This window comes from Brassica rapa, chromosome A05 (genome assembly GCF_000309985.2).
Source record: "Brassica rapa cultivar Chiifu-401-42 chromosome A05, CAAS_Brap_v3.01, whole genome shotgun sequence".
Classification (NCBI taxonomy): Eukaryota; Viridiplantae; Streptophyta; class Magnoliopsida; order Brassicales; family Brassicaceae; genus Brassica; species Brassica rapa.
In genome coordinates, this window is record NC_024799.2 from 20007149 (window position 1) to 20029201 (window position 22053).

The 22053-nt window shown below is 30.4% G+C and overlaps 1 protein-coding gene and 1 long non-coding RNA gene across 3 annotated transcripts; one reads left to right on the forward strand and one right to left on the reverse strand.

Moving 5' to 3' along the window:
* Nucleotides 1–282: 282 nt before the first annotated feature.
* On the reverse strand, nucleotides 283–13176 carry LOC117134162. The gene is made up of 2 exons (XR_004458336.1): nucleotides 629–13176; nucleotides 283–367 (listed from the first exon to the last, which is right to left on the reverse strand). It is a non-coding gene; the product is annotated as an uncharacterized LOC117134162 (long non-coding RNA).
* Nucleotides 13177–13948: 772 nt separating this feature from the next.
* LOC103869298 (transcription factor bHLH123) lies at nucleotides 13949–19034 on the forward strand. 2 transcript variants are annotated; one of them, XM_009147357.3, is made up of 7 exons: nucleotides 13949–16514; nucleotides 16626–17322; nucleotides 17401–17514; nucleotides 17912–17977; nucleotides 18184–18249; nucleotides 18375–18425; nucleotides 18657–19034. In XM_009147357.3, the coding sequence occupies exons 1-7, from the start codon at nucleotides 16276–16278 to the stop codon at nucleotides 18804–18806; spliced, it is 1383 nt and encodes a 460-aa protein (XP_009145605.2). In that variant the 5' UTR covers nucleotides 13949–16275; the 3' UTR covers nucleotides 18807–19034. The 2 variants fall into 2 exon arrangements, with proteins under 2 accessions (XP_009145605.2, XP_009145606.2); XM_009147358.3 differs by having other exon boundaries at nucleotides 13958–16514; nucleotides 16623–17322.
* The last annotated feature ends 3019 nt before the right edge of the window (nucleotides 19035–22053 follow it).

Genomic DNA, 22053 nt, shown 5'->3' on the forward strand with positions numbered 1-22053 from the left:
ATAATATTGAAACTTAGCAGCGGCTTTTGAAAAAAGTAATTGATATTGATACACATGTATATGCACCAATTATTGTATACTATATGTTAGATATTTAAAATATTAGATAAAAACTAATCTAATTTGGAAAATATGGTTTTGAAAGATTAATTCAAGATTCGTACCTACCTTTTAAGAAATAGTGATTTGAATGAGAATGAGCCTGCCCAAACAATAGAGATCGGGAGAATGTTCGGAGAGATATGTCCCGAATGGTTGTCCATATATATCACTTCTATGATGTTTTGTTGTAAACCTTTTCGTTTTTTTTTGGTTTGTTGTCAATCTTATATTGTTGTTTTATTGATAAGATGAATTATTCGAAAAACTGATGCATCTGTGTGTTTTAGATCTCTGTGCACCAGTAAAAGTACGGTATGTTTTTTGTAGGTTTAGGAAATTTATTTTTTCTAGATAAGTATATATTTTTAAAGGATAAAAAAATCAGTTTTTGAGGCTGCTATAAATATGGGTTTAAGAGTTTGTAAGATTATTCATTCACACAATAATAGAAAATCCTAAAAAGATATTTGCCTCAATACGTTTTGTTCTCTATTGTCTTTTTGCTTAATTCGTGGCTGTTCATAACAAAAACAAATTTGAAAGCACTAGGGAAAAAAATAAGTAAATTAATATGTCTACTCCTATTCTTAAGGATATGATATTACATATTTATTTCTTTGTTGACTTGTAAGTTCCTGTCATACTTTAATGTTTTTTAAAGACCACTTAAAGTTTTCATTTTTCCACAAATATCCATTTACATATTTTTACCCGATATTTCTGAGAAGTAACTCAACCTCATTAATTTACGAGTCACTGCAACTAAAATACTGCTTCAATTGGTGATTATGTTGAAATGAAAAAATTATGGTAAATTCTTTGTTCCTCAAAATTTATATTAATTAGGTTAAAATTTTGGTCAAATTATTAATATGTGGATCCCATTTTTTCTCTAAATTTTTTATGGAAAAATAAATATAAAAGCAAAAATTCGTCTGCAATCCTAATGATGAACAAAATAAACAAACTTTTCTTTTCAGTTTCTCAAATGAAAATTTATTTTTCATTCTGTTTATCTTTTTCATTCATCTAACGGTGGTCACCAATCAAAACCACCAAATTATCAAATAAGTTTTTTATCAAATGTATTGATAACTGATTTAACTTTACACGAGTAATCAGGGGATACAACCACTTTAATTTGTTACAAAACATAATCTGACAGTCTCGTTTAACTTATAATTTCTCTTTTATTTTATTTATGAAAAATAATATTTTAAGATTTTTTTTAAACGATAAATTAAAAAATAAAAAGTTAAATATATGAATGTTATGTCAAATGAAATTCCCATAAAAATACATCATGGATAGCATTTACTTTGTATATTACACACACAATTAAAAATCTGAACTGGTATTTTGATTTCATACGTATTATCAGAGAGAGTCACAATCAGATAAGATGTTATTAGGAGGGGTGAACATGTTTTTGTATATATGTCAACCCCTATTATACTAATTTAAAAACAGAAATCGTTAATGACCTCTAGAAAGAAGGATTATGATTTGGTCTACATCTCCGTGGGGCTAGGACGGGTGGGAAAGTTGGTGACGATGAATACATTAGGTGTATTGATAAATTATCAACTCGATTATTAATCTTTCCACTTAAGTAATTATTTTCAGGATATATTTAAATAACAAATTAAGATGTTACTTAAACGAATATAAGTATGTAAGTTCATACTTTTTTTTCCGAAACTGATATGTAAGTTCATACTTCTGTTCAGAGGTACGCTTAACTAAAAAAATCCTATTATCAATTAGTTTTTATAACCACTAGGACAATATCGCAGTTATGATATATTAAAATTTTAACTATATAACGTTTTAACATTCTCGAAATTATTAAAAACAAAAGTGAAATCAGAAAACTTTTAAACAATGGCTAAGCCGAGGATAGTCACATAGTATGAATTAGGGTTATTTTGGTAAAAATGTTAAATTACTAATTAGGGTTAGGTTAGACTTACATAATAAATTAAGGAATAACGAGGTTGGGGTTTGTTTTCTTGTAGTAATAGGAATAGATTATATTAGTCTTAGACTGTTACGTTTTCCTTTAAACAAAGACTATTAATCATGAAAATTCCAAGAGAAACACACATTTTTTAACATATCTACCAACAAATCAAAACTTGAATTATCCGAAGGTAGAAGTCATCAATATGGATATTAACTCTACCACTAACTGACCTTAATGTAGCTTTTACATAATATTTAATATCACATATAGGTTTAAAATATAAAATAATGTAATAATCAATTAATCATAACATTTGTGAAGGGTAAGATATGCTACTAGAATAAGCAAGTACGGCGGAGAATAAATAAAAAATAATAATGAAGCAATCGACGAATTAAGTGCGGAGATTATGATTAATTAACTAATATATTCAATATCATAAGGTAGTTGAAAGAATTAAGATATTAATATTATATTAGAAAAGGGGTTTTGTCACGTTATGACTTTTAGAAGACATATTAAGACGGACAACACATCCATTCGATCTGCCCAAGTGGAAGTCTTAGCTGTTTTTAATTCCTTCAACTCTTCTTATTCTGCTTGCGTGTTGCGTCTTAGTGCTTCTGGGCGGCTTATATTACTTATTAGAATATTAGTAGTATAGTATGTAAATAATAGGTTGAATTCGTGAGATGACCATAGTAGCAAAGAAATTAACAAAATAACCATATCTTGGAATGTGTGTCAATTTAGCACATCAATATACTCCATATTTTACTCTTTCAGAAGCGCGTGAGCGTTTGCATTACAAACACAATAACCAAATACCATTCTACTTATACAAACGATATAGAATAGTCTGTTTCAAATATAAATACAACTATAAAATAAAATTAGTTATATTAGTATTGTTTATTTGTAGAGTTCAAAGTCATTTAAGCAATGTCTAATATGAAAGAGAATATTTATTCGTAGATGTTTAAGTGTATAATATAGAATGTGAAAGAACAAAATTATTGATGTAGTACAAATAATATAAAAAAATTATCATTCTATAATGAAACAATTACATTGGCAGTTTTCAAGTTTATATTACTAGAGCAGTTTATGCTATTAGGATAGTTATTGCTAACCAAATTCACTTTTCACCTAAAAAACTAACTAAATGAATTTGTAGTTAAAGATATTATATTTAATATATATTTTTTTTGACGGGATTTGACCACAACCACAATAAAATAGATTCATATACTCCTTTATCATAATCTTCTCCCTCCTAAGCTTTGCATCTTCTTTATAAAATAAAATTTTCTCTTTCAGTTTATATTTTCCAAAAAAATAATATTTATTTATTATTCACATTATTTTGTCTATCTTTTGAGATATATCAAGATATATTTTTGATGGTACTGTAACGGTGATGTATATCTCAACTATTGCATCATTTTGGCATTTTTGGCATTTTTGCATGTATAGTCCCTCAACTTTTGTTTCATTTTGATTTTGACCTCACTTTTTAAATGTGTAGATTGCTCTTCAATTTCGTCCTCAAAATTTCAAATTTTATTTTAGCTCCTGTGATATAATCAGTGTTATTTTGTCATATAATCAGTGTTATTTCATATAATTACGTTATGAGTTATGACATAAAGCTAACATTATGTACACATCCACGTAGTCATCTAATGTACTCGTGTACACAAACATGTGTACACTAACATTATGTACACATCCACGATTATGATTATGTGTATACAAATAATATATAATATTGTACATATGTATACAAAAATACTTGTACACATGTTACATAGAAAAGGTAGGAAATATAATATCAACACATATGGTATCAAGACCTAAACTAAGCTTCACTCAAAAAATGAGAACTCTTTCCATTCACGTAAACCACACTTCCTTATCCTTACACTTACAAAGACAAAATTCTCTCTTTCACATGTACATATGTACGTTGACATTATGTACTCGTGTACATGTATACATATGTTTGAGATTTATGTTAGATGTCCAATATGTTGTAAAGTTCTGTACATTCGTTAGTGTACATGTGTACATTAAAAGTTGATGATGTACATGTGTACAACGTATATGGTAGTGTACAATAGTTGAAACTTGTATAAATATAGTGGTAGATTTTGTTTTTTAAGCATTGTATACATACCATCATGTACCAATGTACACGAAAAACATAAACATATCCGTTCCTGTAATTATGGAAGGTATGGTCTGCACAATTAAAAAATTTGATATCAATTTAAAAGGGTATATTTGCAAATCAAAAACTTTTAGATCAGAAATGAATATATTTAAATTTCTAGGGACCAAATGTGCAATAAAGCTAAAACTGGCCATTGTTGCCCATCAAGCTTTTGCAACAATGGCGACGAGAAAGAGGCGGCGACGAGGAAGAGGTGGCGACGAGAAAGAGGCAACGAGGAGACATAGACGAGATGGAGGTAGACGTTTCAGTCGACGGAGGCGGAGAGAGAGAGCCGGTTACAGGAGGCAACCGGAATATTCGGTTTTGAGTTGAAGAAATCACTCTACGGAGGTTCTAAATCCTTTTGCCTCTTCTACGTATTGACTTTTTGGATCTATAGATACTGCATAAAAAAAAAAGTAAATTAGTGATACATAAAATAAAAGAAAAAAATATGATAGTGAAAAGTAATGATTTGCAAAAAATAATGTATGTTACAAGGAAAAAATGAAAAAGTCGAACATATTTCTCCAAAGGAAAAAAAAACATGGTAATGATTAGATAGAAAGGAAAGAGAAATAATGCAAGTTGTTAATTGTGGGATCTTCTTAGTCACATACATTAACTTAGTTACCAATTATTTGGTTTTAGTTATAAGAAAGTACCTCAGTAGCTCAAACTGTCTTTTATTGTAATAAAAACATCAAAATTGTCTTTGAGTGTTAGTAACTCTTCTATAATTTGTGGCCATATAGTATAATATGTGGATATATAGGAAAAAAAGTCAATTGGGCAAAAATTCTAAAACTATGATGAAATTAACAATCTGTCTTGAACAATGTTTCTTTGGGCCGCACAATGTTGGTATACTAGCCAAAAAAAACTCTTTATCTCTTCGGTTTCCATAGACATATATGATTAAAGATAGGAGCAGATGCGTCCTAAGTTAAACAGTTCAACACAGTACATCCATGTATTTACCTAATTATGAAGAAAGTGGTGTATAAAGAATGCAATTTCTTTGAAGGAGGGAGGAAGGAAGAGAGGGAGATATATTGAATGTTTTGAAACAATTCTATTCTATGATACATAAATATAATATAATCACTACAAGAAAACACAACATTAATGACAGCGGAATTCGTAGTAAATTCGTCATAAAATCAGCTTTACGAGGAATTAGCGAGGAAACACGTTTCGTCGTTATTCATTCGTCGTAACACATATTTCCTCGCTAATTCGTCGGCGAGAAAACATTTCCTCGTAAAGACGAAGCAAAGTATTCATCGTAAAAACCACGTAACCCTTCCACATAAGGGGGACGCTACATTTCCTCGTAAATACCTCGAAAACATTTCCTCGTAAATAACACGTAAATGTTTCCACATCAAGTACTCGTTAATCTTTCCTCGTAGTGTTGACGTAAATCTTTTACTCGTTAATTCCTCGTAAAATTTCCACGTAAGGTTGTCGTAATTTAGCTACAAATTTACTTCGACTTAATATTTTCCAAATTTAAAAAAATAATAAAATTTATTTAATTATTTAATAAAAATCTAATTTAAAAAGAAAATTGAATACAAAAATATTTTATACATAAATAATTTTTGAATTTATAATACAACCAATGAAAAAAACTAAGGGTCGTTCATCGCCCGGCAGAATTCCTAATTCCTCCTCTCTACAACCGCGTCGGTGTGTGTGTCGGATGATGACTCGCCTAAAATTAACATCAACAGTAATTAACAAATTCTATAATTAACAAATTCTATAATTAACCAATTCTATAAATCTAACTAAATTCCCTACATTAACCACCTAATCAACACAAATTAACATAAAATCCGTAAAACTATTAAATTCCCTACATTAACCACCTAATCTACCTAAACTAATCAAATTAGAGAGAAAACAGAAAGCGCACCATAGCTACTGAAGGGAGAGGAAGTTGAGACGAAATGGGAAGTGAGAACTCACATGTATATATAGAAAATTATGAAACGTCGTAAATTCCTCGTAAAGTTACGAGGAACTCGCGAGGTCCGTGTTTTTATTTACGAGGAATTAGCGAGACCCGTGTTTCGTTTATTCGTAACATCGTTGTTAATTTACGAGGAATTAGCGCGGCCCACTTTTATTTTTGGGCTTATTTGCTAAATAACCAAAAAAAAGTGAAATTAAATTTTTAGAGAGAGAGTAGAGAGAGATATGAAGAGAAAGTAGGAGAGAAGGGGTGTTTTTAGTTAGTTAGTGAATTTTGTTTTTTTGTGTCTACTGGGTGGAATTACCCTTTATTTTTACGAGGAATGAACGAGGCCCGTGTTTTTTTATTACGAGGTCTTTACGATGATTTCTGGTTACGTGGAATTAACGATTGCCACGTTCTTTATTTTAAAGAATTGTCGTAAGATCCTCGTTAATTTACGAGGAAATAACTACGTTTATGTTTAAATCCCTGAAATCCGAAACCCCAAACTCCATCTTACTTATCTTCCTTATCTTCTACTTCATATATTCCAAGCCCCAACCCCATCCTCCCTTTAACCTCAATTACTTCTATCCATTCCAAACCCCAAATTCTAAAACCACAATTCATTAACTAATAATCTCAATCTCTTCTTTCTAATTCAAACCCCATTACACAAAAATCAAATTATATAAATAGATTTCCATGATTAAATCCATCAAATGACATGCATTAAGTCTGAAAATCAATCATATTAAAACACAAATACATCAATCGGATACATCGACATTCTCGTCATCACTAGAAACATCATAATTTTCATTAAACTCGTCTTCAACAGCTTCGTCCGTGGCATTGTCGGTAAGATCTTCGTACTCATGATTATGCGGATCAATGAGAAGGATGTCATCAATTTGTTGTTCAGGTACATCGACTTCATCTATTTGTTCTTCTTGCAACGGTGGTTCTTCTCCACTGATGATTCGTCCACGAGGTGTAACTTTGATCACGGCTAACCAATTTTTCCCGTTTTGTTTCCTCGTAACATCGTCGTTAATTTACGAAGAATTAGCTAGGCCCGCTTTTATTTTTATGAGGAATGAACGAGACCTGCATTTTTTTATTACGAGGTCTTTACAAAGATTTCTGCTTACGTGGAATTATCGACTGTCACATTCTTTATTTTTAAGAATCGTCGTAAGCTCCTTGCTAATTTACGAGGAAATAACTACGTTTATGTTTAAATCCCTGAAATCTGAAACCCCAAACCACATCTTCCTTATCTTCTACTTCATATATTCCAAACCAACCCCATCCTCCTTTTAACCTCAATCTCTTCTATCCATTCCAAACCCCAAATTCTAAAACCACAATTCCTTAACTAATAATCTCAATCTCTTCTTTCTAATTCAAACCCCATTACACAAAATCAAATTATATATATAGATTTCCATGATTAAATCCATAAAATCACATGCATTAAGTCTGAAAATCAATCATATTAAAACACATATACATCAATCGGATACATCGACATTCTCGTCATCACTAGAAACATCATCATTTTCATTAAACTCGTCTTCAACAGTTTCGTCTGTGGCATCGTCGGTAAGATCTTCGTATTCATGATTATGCGGATCAATGAGAAGGATGTCATCAATTTGTTGTTCAGGTACCTCGACTTCATCTATCTGTTCTTCTTGCAATGGTGGTTCTTCTCCACTGATGATTTGTCTACGAGGTGTAACTTTAATCACGGCTAACCAATTTATTCCCGTTTCGTTTTCTCGTAACATCATCGTTAATTTACGAAGAATTAGCGAGGCCCACTTTATTTTCACGAGGAATGAACGAGGCCCGCATTTTTTATTACGAGGTCTTTACGATGATTTCTACTTACGTGGAATTAACGACTGCCGCATTTTTTATTTTTAAGAATCTTCATAAGCTCCTCGTCAAAACCTTCTAACGTGTTATACCATCTTGGTCCTGGAATAATATTTATGATCATTCCATGACCATCTGTAAAACACTATCTTCCTAATATGATCGGTAAAGGTGTGTTTTCTATCGCCGAATTTTTGACCATCCTCTATGTAACTGAGGACTGAGCCTCTGTCCAAAGTAAAGACTTTGTTTCTACCAACTTTAAAGTATCCGTCGGATCTATATCTATGTTACTGAAGATTTTGTTACTATGTTTTTTTTCAAATATACCATAATATCTATGCAAATTGATGATTCTACATTTGCAGAAGCATCCTCCAAAACATACTTTTACTTCTTTTACAAGGCATGTATAAGACGTTCTTTTTGGTATTATAAAAAAGATCGATGTATGGCTAACTGATTATGGCCTATGTGGATTATTATGTGCATATCCATTGTTATATAATAATATATTTATATATGAAAAATACTTAAGTTCATCTCCTAGGTGAATATTTAAATTCATTTCTCCTCGGATAACCAATCAAAATGCCACATAAATTAGTAAATCAAAAATTAAAAATTAAAAAAAAACTGAAAAAATTACGGTAATTTTAACGATGCTAATGCTGTTAGCTAAACCCTAAATTCTAAATCATAAATTCTAAATCTTAAATTCTAAGTCTAAATTCTAAATCCAAACTCTGGACCCCAAAATCCAAACCCTAAACCCAAACTCTATATCATAAATTCTAAACCCAAACCCTAGACCCTAAATCCAAACTGTAAACTCTAAACAAAACCCAAACTCTATATCCTAAAAGTTTGAGCTGATGTTGATGTTGTTCCTTTAAGGTTTAAAGTTTGGGTTTAGAGTCTAGCTTTTGGGTTTAGGATCTAGGGCTTGGATTTAGGATTTAGAGTTTAGATTTTATGGTTTGGGTTTAGGGTATAGGGCTTGGGGTTTAGGGAATAGAGTTTGGATTAGAGTCTGAAGTTTGAGTTATGGTTTAGGGTCTAAAGTTTGGGTTTAAGATGTAGAATTTGAGTTTAGATTTAGATTTTATGATTTAGGGTTTAGCTAGCGGTGTTAACTTCGTTAGCATCGTTAAAATTGACGTTATTTTTTTAGCTATTTTATTTTAATTTGATATTTTTAATTTATTAATCTATGTGGTACTTTGATTAGATATTAAAAGTGGGGTGAATTTAATAGTTTACCTAGGAGGTAAACCTAAATATTTCTCTTTATATGTTGCGAAATCACGGAGAGGAGAAACTGAAATTGGTGAAAGCAAATATGTGAGTTTTCATTGATTTAATAATTAATTAACTAACTAGATCTTGACCCGTGCCTCTGCACGGATATTTATTTTTAATTTTTGTAAACGTTTAAAAATTAAATACATACATTATTGTACTAATTAAATTAGAAGATACTAATTAATTAAATATAACTTAGTTAGTTTTATTATTCTGAAAAATTTAAACCATGTTGATCAATTTAATTTTTAATAAACCAATAAATTAATCTGACTATTTTATAGTTTTTATAGATTGCAAAATTAACTTTTTGATTTTTTAAATAAATGAATGATTGCATATCTTCTAAAGTTATTAGGTAGCTAAATATTAGACAATTTCTTAACAATTTTTATAGAAGTTGATATTTATAAGGTGGTGGCATAGGTATGTAATATTTGTGGAAAACTAAGGATTAAGATTTATTTGTACTTCAGTTCTAATAGTTTAGATGCATATAACCGTTGACGTCAATATGAAGGGTACAACTTCGCTTCTTCGTCTCGAAAATATCTACCCAGGCTCTACCTATACCATTTTTACTAATCTCGTCTCAATTTGAAAAAAAAAATTAACTATATAAGACCTTTTTGTCTACATGTACGTATATATTTATAACGCAGTTAATCATATATGTAAAAATAGTTGATGATAGTGGAAAATATATGAAGACCCGTCACTTCAAATGTGATGCTTATCTAATGTTTTACTTGGAATAATACATCATTTTGCACCATGCATCTCACTGAATTTAATATTTCAGTTTTGATAAAAAAACAAATTGATCTAAATTATTTGCATCTGTTTTCAGAATCACTTTTTTAAGTGATATAAAATTCTTTTACATCATTTATAACTAATGCACATATTCAAAATAAATAATGTAAAACTACCTTTTTTTGTAGTGATATTATCTATTTTATGAATGCATATAATTTTTGGCACAACTAGAAACATCCTGCAAATATATACCCCTACAATTAAAGGATAAACCTAAGTCAAAGGAATAAAATACTGAAGCAAACACACAGAACGTGGAAACAATTAAATCACTCAGAGGTTGACTTAAAAGGACGAATTGTGAGATGAACGTCAAACCGAGGCGACAAGAAAAGTTGAGAGCATTAGTGTGTGTGTACACAAATATTTTACAAACCAAAAAATTATGACGGTCGAGATCTAATCAATTATATCCTTTGGTCATTGGCGTAATGATGATGATCGTTTTGGACTATATAAACATTTACCTTTACCTTGTTACCCTTAACTTTTTAACTTTACGAAATTATCTACTGTATTCTTTTTTTTTTGTCAACATCTACTGTATTCTAATATGAAAACATGCATGAACCCTTCTTAGAATGTTAATTTATGCCGACAAAAAATGAATGTTAACTTATTTATTTAAGGGTCCCTTTATTTAAAGAAAGAGATCGTGGGGGATTAGGGTTGGAACACAAATTCATATAATGATATATTTATCGTTAGATAATTTTTTATAAACAATATATTTAATAGTTTCGAGTTTTTCTTTTGTCGATGTAATATTTCGTTTATCATATATAAAATGCATGATCTGGTAATAAGATTTTTCTTTTGAAAGATAGAAACATCATTACGCATTAGAATGCATAGTATATTTGTGTATGTTACATGTTACTCTGATAATCTTTGAGTATGTAGTCTTACTCTCAGAAATTGAAAATCTGATTTGATTTCCGTCTGAAAAGAGGAAGATACTATAAAATTCAACGGATCAAAAATAAAAAGTTAAGGAAATAGAAGTAGTCGATGATGGGATGATGGAAGGCCATGAGAATGGCCGTGTGGGTTTGTCTCAGCGACAGTCTTTTTCTCTCATGTTTTTTTTTTTTGCTTTCTCAAACCCTCACTGTACAATTTACATGTTCATCTTCTTCCATGTGTGAGTTTTTTTTTTTTTTTTTTTTTTGTCTTTTTACATCACACCACATGCTTATGTCATTCTGACGTTTTTTCTCTACCTCAGTCTACAATCTACATCCAGTATTGAAAAATCAGACTTCCCCTCAAAATATATGTATAGACGAATGATCATACGTTGCCTGAATAAAACTACAAATTAAAATGCGTATACAATATATAGGAGAAAGCTACGTACGATGTTTGGATAGTCAAAAAAATAATATGAACCGAATAGCATGTATGACATAATCTAGCACGTAACTGTAATTTATGGAATACATAATCAATATAAGTACCATTAGGAAACACAAATTTAGTTTATTCCACTGTCATCTGTCGCTGTTCTCCGTAAGCAGTTGTAACACAAGTTTATTATAGTGCAGTAGTCAAAGTATAGAGAACAACATTGTAAACAATGCAATTGGATATTAATAAGCAAATTAGTATGTGTACATCAAGATGAGTTGAAATCTAGTGGTGTAATAGACACAATAGCAAAGCATTATAAATTCAAATACTCTTGAGTTCAAGCTTCACGCATGTGTGCTATAGAATATAACCATTTCATTTCCCTTGACTTATGCATATATCATTTTCTTATATCTATAGTCGATTTGTGATACTTGTTTTTTTTTTCTCTGTGAGTAATGCGGCGAACAAAACACTAAAAGAAAATGGGTTTTGCGGAAAATGAAATAAGTTTTGACAAGTGCTTCACTTGTAAAAATGAATTATTTGAAAAAAAATGTTTTATCTTTACAACTTTAAACAGTTAAAACTAAGTGGAAACCCAAACCGACTAATGATGGAAAATTGGCGAATGAAGTTTGATTTAGGGGTAAAACGCCACTTGAACCTTTTTCTTATAAGGGGAATTCAAATCAGTAGATCACCAAGTAAATGGCATACAACCGTGGAGCTCTATCTTCTTCTTTTTTTTCTACACGGAAATCATAATGTAATAAGTAATTATTAGTACTTTTTTTAACATACTCTGTTCTTTTTTTTCTTCCCCAAATGAAGTACCAATACAACAGTTTTCAAATTTGAAAGGAAGACATGACTAATTTATGAGCACTTCAATGTTAGTAAGTAAATTATTTTCAACATGGTGCTATCTTAAAGAATGAGAATTGAACACTTCAATAAGAAAATGCAAATAAACTAACTGGTGCTATGTATAGTTGTTAACTCGTGTTGCAAATAGTTATTCAAATACTTCAATGAAAAAACCAGGTCATATGGACCAGTGACTGAACTGATCTAGTGTAAAACGTAAAAAGGTAACTGAAATTTGTTTTTCTAAAGAATGTATATGTTTTTAGAAAAGAACAGGATCATGCAAATTGCAAACTAACTTTTAGCGGCTGTAAAAGAAAGTATGTGATAATATTAGACACGGTTTCACTATAATCCAAATACTAATGCAAAAGTTTAAGCATAATTCAATATCTATGTGACTTTGTACTTTGTCGGGCTCGTTGAGAATTGGAAGAGAATGTGCGTACAGAGACCAACGTAAGGCAAAAGGAAATGATTAAAGAGACGACTATTGAAAAAACAAGGATATTAAAATTATAATCTGTTTTAACTTTTAATATATAAATTGTTTTAGAAATTTTACAATATTTTTTCAAAACTAATACAAAAAGTAATATATTTTTTTTGGCAACAATACAAAAAGTAATATTTGAAACATAATTTATTATTAACTATTTTAATTAATGCTAAAGTAAAATAATATTGAAATAAAATCCCTTATATATTATTTGAGAAGCATTACAACATTTTTTGTAGCCACATGTCATCACTAGAATGATTCTTAGAATCCTTATAGAAATAGGTTGGTCCATCTAAATATAAAATAAACTTTTTATTAAACTAACCATAAATACATTATTAATGTACTTTATTATTTCCATAAATAAAATTACGGAATTACCTAATATGGCTAATGACAATTAATTATTTTGAATAATAAAGATTTGATAAAAATAAGTGTGTCTTATATTATATTTGTTTAATTTTAAACTATGAAAATAAATAAAACAACCATAGTAACCATTTAATAAAAATAAAAAGTTTTCTTTATATGTTATATTTTGAATTTTTAAAAATGAGTATAAATTACTAAAACCTTTAAAAGTTTCACATTCAAATTTTGTGATCTATAGTTTAAAATTTTTGTTATGACATGATACAAATAATTAAAAAATCATATAAGTTGAAAGTCTCATTTAATAAGTATTAAAAATAAATATATATATATATATATATATATATAATGTAAATATATATATATATCATTTTAAATTAAATTATATGTCATATAAGAAAATACATAAATATCTTAATTTTGAATGTACTTTGAACAATTTATTTTTGATAAAAAAATTTGAAAAAATATTAACAACTTAATTTTTAAAATATTATAAATTACTTAAACTATTAAATTATATAAAATAATTTATATATATATAACATTCATTCCGCGCAAGGCGCGGATCTTAACCTAGTATTTAAATATAATACTAGTACTTGTTTTTAGCCATAAAGAGAATACAATTTTGTTAATCAAAGATTAAGACAAAGATGCCGAACAAAAGAAGAAGAGAGGTGTCACATTCGGGCTCTGACTCCGAGACGGAACAAGTGGGGTCCATAAGCCAAAGCACGCGCGCACGCCACGTGGAGCCCACTCGTTGACTTGATGTAACCGGGAAAAATATAACGGTGAGGATCATAGCCAAACGTCAGATACTGAAAATCAAAATATCTTCAATGGTCTGTGACTCTGATTGTGACTGACCGTGACGGTGACGCGTTTCTTGGTCTAGTCAGTCCAACACTCGTTTAAACTGAAGTCAAATTCTGTGTCAACTTCCTGCCTCCATTTTTATCCTTTACACTTATTCATAAAGTCAATTTGTTACTTGTTTGATCCTTACAAAACAAAAGTTAATTGTGGTTAACTGTTATACTCCTTCCGTTCCCGTTCCCGAAAGTAAAATTTTATAGAATTTATTATTATTCCACAAAAATAAATTTTTTTAAGTTACTTTTGTATACTTTTAAAAAACATTAATTGTGAATATTTGAATTGATTAATTTTATTGATAAATAATTATTGGAAAATGTATTAAAAATAAATTGTAAATTAAATTTTGAATATTTATTATATTATTAATAAACGTGAAAACTCTTAGAAAATCTTACTTTTGAAAACGGATGGAGTATTTTAATTAATTTTAACTAAATAGTAAAATAATTTTAAACGTGATGCTAAAAACTCCACTAGATTTATGATAGAGGGAATAATATTTTAAACTAGATTCCGTTTCATTCACTGAATGAATTGAAGTTGACGGAACAAAAAAAACTTTTTGGTCAAGTAGTTGGCATAGATGCAAAGTTCTTTAAACTAGATGGTTTGATTTAAAGAAAATGCTAAATAATAGTACGTATTAGTGGATATAAATTTACCTAACAATTCATGAAAGATATGGAGAGAGTTGTTCGTGGTGGTCTTAGTATTAACTGTGAAGTTGTTTATTATTCAGTAAAAAAAAAAAACTGTGAAGTTGTTTATTATGAACATATATATACAGAAGTGTCTGTTCTCATGATGCCGATGAAAATGTTCCTCGTGGACTCGTTTGTAGAAAACGCTTACAGTGTATTCTTGTGTTTCAAATATTCGTCGCTTGATGTTAAAATTGTTACTCATAATTTAGTATTATATTAATGATAATATCTATATAAATGATGATATAAGACGACAAAACCTAAAAAGAAAGAACTGAAGGTCATTTCGAATCTATACAATTAAATGAATGATATGCCACTAGACATATCCGGAATCAAATAACCAAATCGAATCGAAATTATATATTTTTGAATCGAAAAACTGAAATTGAACCAATAACTGAATGAATATCGAAATATTTAAAATATAATTTATATACATAAAATATTAATTAGATTTAGTTTAAAATAACAAATTATCTAAAAATATTATTTGTGAACCAAATAATCTAAAACCCCAAATTTTCCGAATGCTATATTTCAGATTATCTGAACTGCTCGAAATTTATCCAAAAACTACAATTTATCTGATATTTTTTTAGAAAACCTAAATTATCAATAAAATTTAGGTGAATTAACCAAAATTATTCGAAAATCATACATAACTGAAGCCACTTTTCTGGATATAAATCTGTTCTCAACCTTGTAATCCGAATACCAAAATAATCGAACCAAATTTCATAATATCCGAATGAATCAACATATATCTATAGAACAAAAAAAAACGAACATCAAATTAAATGAACTAAACGGAACCGAAAATCAAAATGTCCAGAAATAAATGATACTAATATAAAAAAGTTATTAAGAGAGGTGATTTGATTATTCTTACATTATGTATTTTGTACAATAGTTAAAGGAAACTTTACCAAAAGATAACAAATGAATAAAAATCGAACTACTGTATTCTTTAAATTATGAAATAAAAAAGACAACCAATGTAACATAAACATTTTTCTTGAGAAAGCAAAAAAAGAAGGAGAAGTTGAGTATGACGTGGGCAAAAGAGTCAGCGAGAGCCATCTGAAAAAATGTCAACCAAACATTAATCGGATGTCTTCACAGATAGTTAACGAAAACCCTACCAGAAAAAAGAAAAATATCCAATATAAATTGATAAATATTTACAACTATAAGTATCTCTCTCGTGTGGATCCTCATCATCATTTCATGTGAAGGACAATCTGAGAAGACACAACAAATTAAGATCCTCACCAACATATATATATATATATTACACACATAGTGAGAACAAAAAAAGCGATGGGAGATCATCATGATTTCATAAACTCTGGAAGCTGGTGGAAAGTATCTTCTTCTTCCTCAATATCTTCTTCCTCTTCCATGAGAGCAAACTCAAATGAATCTGGTGGTTCTGCTGTTTTCCATGATAAGCTTCATCATCAAGATCATCATTCGTTAGCTACTGATCACCATCTACAGATGATTGGTCTAGGGCTTTCTTCACAATCACCAGTTGATCAATGGAATCAATCTCTCCTGTGAGTCTTCAGATTGTTTCCTTTTTTCTTGGTTCGAATCATTGTGTAACAATAAACTTAATGATTGTGTGTTCTGTCCTTTGTTTTTTTCATTGCGGGGAACAAAAGAAGAGGAGATAGTAAAGCGGAGACAAGCTTCGGAGTGATGCTTCAAGAGAATCTCAATTTAGATGCGACCTCAAACGCAAACGCTAACACGACGTCATCCACAACGTCTTACCAGCTTCAAGAATCTGATTCCTCTCACCACCAAGCTTTGTGGCGAGACCCACATATCAATAATAACGATTTCAAACCGCAGCTAAACATGACGAGCAGCAACCGCGGGTTCTTTTCAGATCACCCTCAGTTCAGTCCTCATGGGAGCTCAAGTACCGACAGTAGCACAGTGACATGTCAAGGTTTCTCTATTGACAACTCGACCAACACCATGTACGGAACATCAACAACTCCTAACTCCTCTTCAGCTATGTTCCATCAACATCAAGGAGCTGGCTACAACTTGCCTGGCTCTTCCGACCAGCAACCGTCGAGGAATCATCAGCAATCAAATCTTGGGTACTCTCAGTTCGGTTCCTCCACCGGAAACTACGACCAGATAGCGACGGCGCTACCTTCGACTTGGTTTTTAAGATCTTCGCCGCCGAAACCACACAGTCCTTTGAGATTCTCTAACAACGCGACGTTTTGGAACCCTGCGGCGACGGCTGGAAACGTGGGTCCTACTCAACATGACGCGTCGTCGAACTTTTTTCCGGCGATACAGCCGCCTCAGCTTCACCGGCCGAGTTTTGAGGAGCAACCTAAGGTTTATATATATTATATATATAGCTGCACGAGTTATATCCACGGATGTTTTACATAGATATGGATTGTTTCGGTTCAGAGTGTATCTGAGATTCGAGATTCGAGTAGCAGTGATGTAAAGAGAGGCGGAGGTGATCAACCGGCGGCGAAAAGGGCTAAGAGCGAAGCAGCGTCTCCGTCACCAGCTTTCAAGGTATATTTTGCTTTTATTATTAAAGATAAAATAATAAAAGCTTCTTTTTTGGGACTCTATTAAAGGCATCTTTATGCACATTGATATTTTATAAATGATTTAAATATACAAATATTTCCCTGGTTTTGTCAAAGAAAAAAAACCGAATCTTTTTGTTAATTAAAACAAAACCCTAATTTAAACACGTTTAGGTTTTATCATTTCCATCCAAAAATATTTTTGATTTAGACAACCCATATCCATATATATTTTTTTCACAAAATAAGCACCCTTTCTAAGTTGTATTCTTTTGATATCATTAATACAAACATTCTTCCCCAAATTCTTGCATGATTGCAAGATTTCCTAAGTTTTTTTCTGCTTAATTATATTAAAATATTTGTTTCTGCTGAATTAGGTGAGGAAAGAGAAAATGGGGGACAGAATCGCTGCGCTCCAACAATTGGTTTCACCTTTCGGAAAGGTACTCTCTCTCTATCTCTGCAATTTTTTGCTTTAGCTTTCAGAAAGATGATGAGTGTGTATTAGTATATTTGTCTACTGTCATTATTAGTATATCTTTCTTTTTGTTATAAAGTATGTTATTCTATAGATATTATTTTTGGGGATGATGAATGAAATACAATTCTTAGATTTTGTTTTACTGAATCTCATGTGGTTTTGTGTCAGACTGACGCAGCCTCAGTGCTCTCTGAAGCCATTGAATACATTAAGTTTTTACACCAACAAGTTTCTGTAAGTTTGCCCATCCCTTGTTTTTATAGTATATAACTTTTTGTTTTCTTTTGCTACACAATATTAGTATAAGTTAGTTATTGTATTTCTACTGATGTACAAACCCGCAAATGATTATACTTCAGGCTCTGAGCAACCCATACATGAAAAGTGGAGCTTCTTTACAGCATCAACAGGTAGTTATTTTATAATAGTATAGTTTTCTGTACATTATTACTGTTATCATTATACAATTGAATTAGAGTATGGCTCTCGTTCGTGTTCTTTATTACATGTATTTATTTAATGGTTTCTTCATCTTCAAGATTTGACAAAACATTATTCCAAAAAAACAATGTAGCGAGATGCTTTTGCAATCAAAGAGGATTATTGAAGTTTAACTAGCTTTTTATTTACCAATGATGCAGAGTGATCATCCCAAAGAGCTAGACGTATCAGAAGAGCCAGATCTTAGAAGTCGAGGCTTGTGCTTAGTGCCAGTTTCGAGCACGTTTCCAGTGACACACGATACTACAGTAGATTTCTGGACTCCTACATTTGGTGGGACTTTTAGATAGATTCATATATATAGATGAAAAAATTATATTAGATGTCGGTTGACGTATATATACGTTGATTTGCTGATAAGAAAATCATTAGCATTTTAAACGAAGAGGGGAGTTCAATTAACGGACAAGTGAAAAGTGTCTGTCCCATTTTTTTTAGATTTATAAAAAAATAATGTGTAACTGAAGAACTATATATAGAGATTGCTATCGAGATTTGACTTCTACTTTCTTTTCACACGATTAACTCCAAACATTAGATGAGTCTTTTCTTGCTTCTGTTATACGATAGTATGTATAAAACTAAAAGATAGACATGAAATATTCGTTATAGAAGAATGTAGGGATCGATAATTCAAGTAGTCTTCATTGATTCAGAGAGGGAGAAAGATGATTTAATAATGGCGAAAAGGAGCTTTTGTTTCTTTCTTTATTTAGCTATTCAATTTTTTTTTGAAAAGGAATAATTAGATTCCACGAATAAGAGAGAGAGTAATGTGTTGATATGCACATTTTGATTGGACAAGAGAGAGAAAAATCGAACAGATATATTTTTATAACTTTGGAATAATGTTAGTGGAAGTAAAATGATGGCCCACAATTGTTTTACTTTTATTTTTCTCTCAAAATGTTTTTATCTGAAATATTAATTTTGTAATATAAAAAAGCACTTAGTTATGGTTGTTTCCTTCGGTTCGAGGAGTTTGCTTGTGGTGCAAAGGTCCTTATAGGGAAGGGTTTATCCTGGAGCTTCCTTCTTTCAGGTGCTATGGTCCTGTTCCGGCTCTCTTATGATGTTTTGAACTCTTTCAAATCTATCCAGATTACTCTTGGTCATTTAAGTTTCGTGGCTAGTTTGGCTTAGTAAAGTTGTCTTGTTTGGACTTTAGCTTCCGGGGATATATTCATGTTCCGCCGGCTCTGTTTTCCGGGGATATATCGTTTTTCCTCCGGCTCTGTTTCCCTGTTTGGGCTCTTGTAAAACTTTGAATGCATTAATAATATAACTTCAGATGGAAAAAAAAAAATATAAAAAAGCACTTTGTGCCCTTTCCATTTTTATTACACTGAATTGTTTGCTTAAAGGGATAGCAGTAGTTTCAAAGAGAATAGTTTTCTACACATGGAGAAAAATGGATGGACCAACTCGGTCCTGCTATTTTGTTTTCAACTACTCTAGTAGTTTTAGAAAACTTTTTACTTCTTATCTGGAATTTTGAACCAACACAGTGTGATATAGTGACGTGCGATTATTGCACTGACCTATCAATTTCATGTCGATCTTGATATGTTTTATCCATTATAATTTTCCTTTTATAAATATGAAAATCCTAAAAATGAGATTGTTGTAAAAGGTACATGCAGACTTCTTTATAAATGATGTGATTACCAATTAACAATAAACAACAATTTTTTTACCAATTAACAATCGTATTCATGGATTTAGCACTTGCTCATGCATAAGAGTTTACATTAGTATACTGGATTTATCTATCAATTAGTATTATAAATGTAGTATACAAAAGTTATAGAAAATTCATGAGTGATGACTGACAGACATGTATTTGTCAGAAATAAATTATGCCATATATCAGATTATCTTATTTATTTGGTAGTAGCTGCGATAGTTTTCTTTAGAAAATGGTATTTTGGTTTGGTTTTGAAAATCTATATTAAAATACATAAATTATAACCATTCCTTCTTCAGGATCATTCATACACTTACTTTAATTGTCTTGTCTCTCTGCCAAAACTCCACTATCTATTTTTTTTTCGCCCAACACATGTAATCTATCTTGAAATCACCTAGCCAACAATATCTTCTTGTTATCACACGATGCATTATATCAAGGAAAGCTAACTCAAGCCTAGATATTAGACCAAATGTGGCTCTTGTGAGTATATGAGAATCAAGCCAGCAGTCATTTCTTGCACTTTCCCTTTGGCATTCACATCATTACTCAAACACGTGTACCTGGTGGCTTACTTAACTACCCTTTTGTTGAATCTGATTTGTTGTTACATGATGATATCCAGTGGTGGCGGAGCCAGAAATGTTTTGTAAAGGGGTCGGAAAAAAATAAAAAAAATAAAATTTATATACCACAAAAAACTATATACTCTAGGCACACTCCATTGTCTGTCGAATGTAAAAATTTATTAAAACAAAAAATGATTGTATAATGACCGCTTCTTTATTTAGAGTGTTCTGTATTTTTAAAGTTTTTAAGAAAAAATAGCTAGCAGTGAATAAAAAACAAAACTCTATCTCTATCTCTAAAATACACATGATTATTGCAGTTTTACTCTACGCACACTCATAGCTTGAAACTTTTTTATGACAGTTTTAATGTCTAGAAAAAACAACCTAAAATTTAACTAAAAAATAATTTTAGAGCACGAGTTAGGAGTCCGCCGTCATCTTCTGTTCCCGAAGAAGAAGAATATATTTTATTTTCTTTTTATGTTTACTTGTTTTATAATATTTCTACATTGTAAATTAGTTAGACCTAATACTATTTGGGATTAAACTAACATATTACTAAAGAATAAAATAACAAAACATGTTTAGGCATTTTATATTTTTGGGTAATTATAAAAAAATGAGGTTAAAACTAATATAACTCCAAAGTTTCAATAATATAAAGTATAATTATTTTAGTTGTATGATTAAATTTTAGCTTCAGTGTTTTAATTATTTTTGTGGGATCAAAATTATTTTTTTAGTGGGGTCAACACAAATTTTGCTTAAAACAAAACAATATATTTTTTTAAAAGTAGTGGGGTCAGCTGACCCCCTCCTCATATGCTGCCTCCACCCCTGATGATATCTAATTCTTGTATAATCCATTGTTTACAATTCTTATTTTTACTAAATATTTTTGTTTTATGGATCATTCACTTTCTTCTGGAAGAGAAATGATGTCCCATCTTCCAAAATTTATGATCTAGAAAAGTGGCGTCGTTTTGACATTGTCATCTAAATCATTGACAAGAATGTCAAGAAGACTGAGGAACAATCCAATATTTTTAAAATTTTAAATGTTGTGTTTAATTTTTAAATATGAAGTCTAGAGCATAATTTTTCAGTATCTGACTGAACTATATCCATGCCAAGCATAAAATTAGAACATTAGATTAATTGGTTAGTTACTTTGAAGTGTAAACTTATTTAACAAAAGATGTGCACAATGCGAATTATAATTATTGTATACAATTTTAAAAACAATATACAATAGTTCATAACTTACAACATATT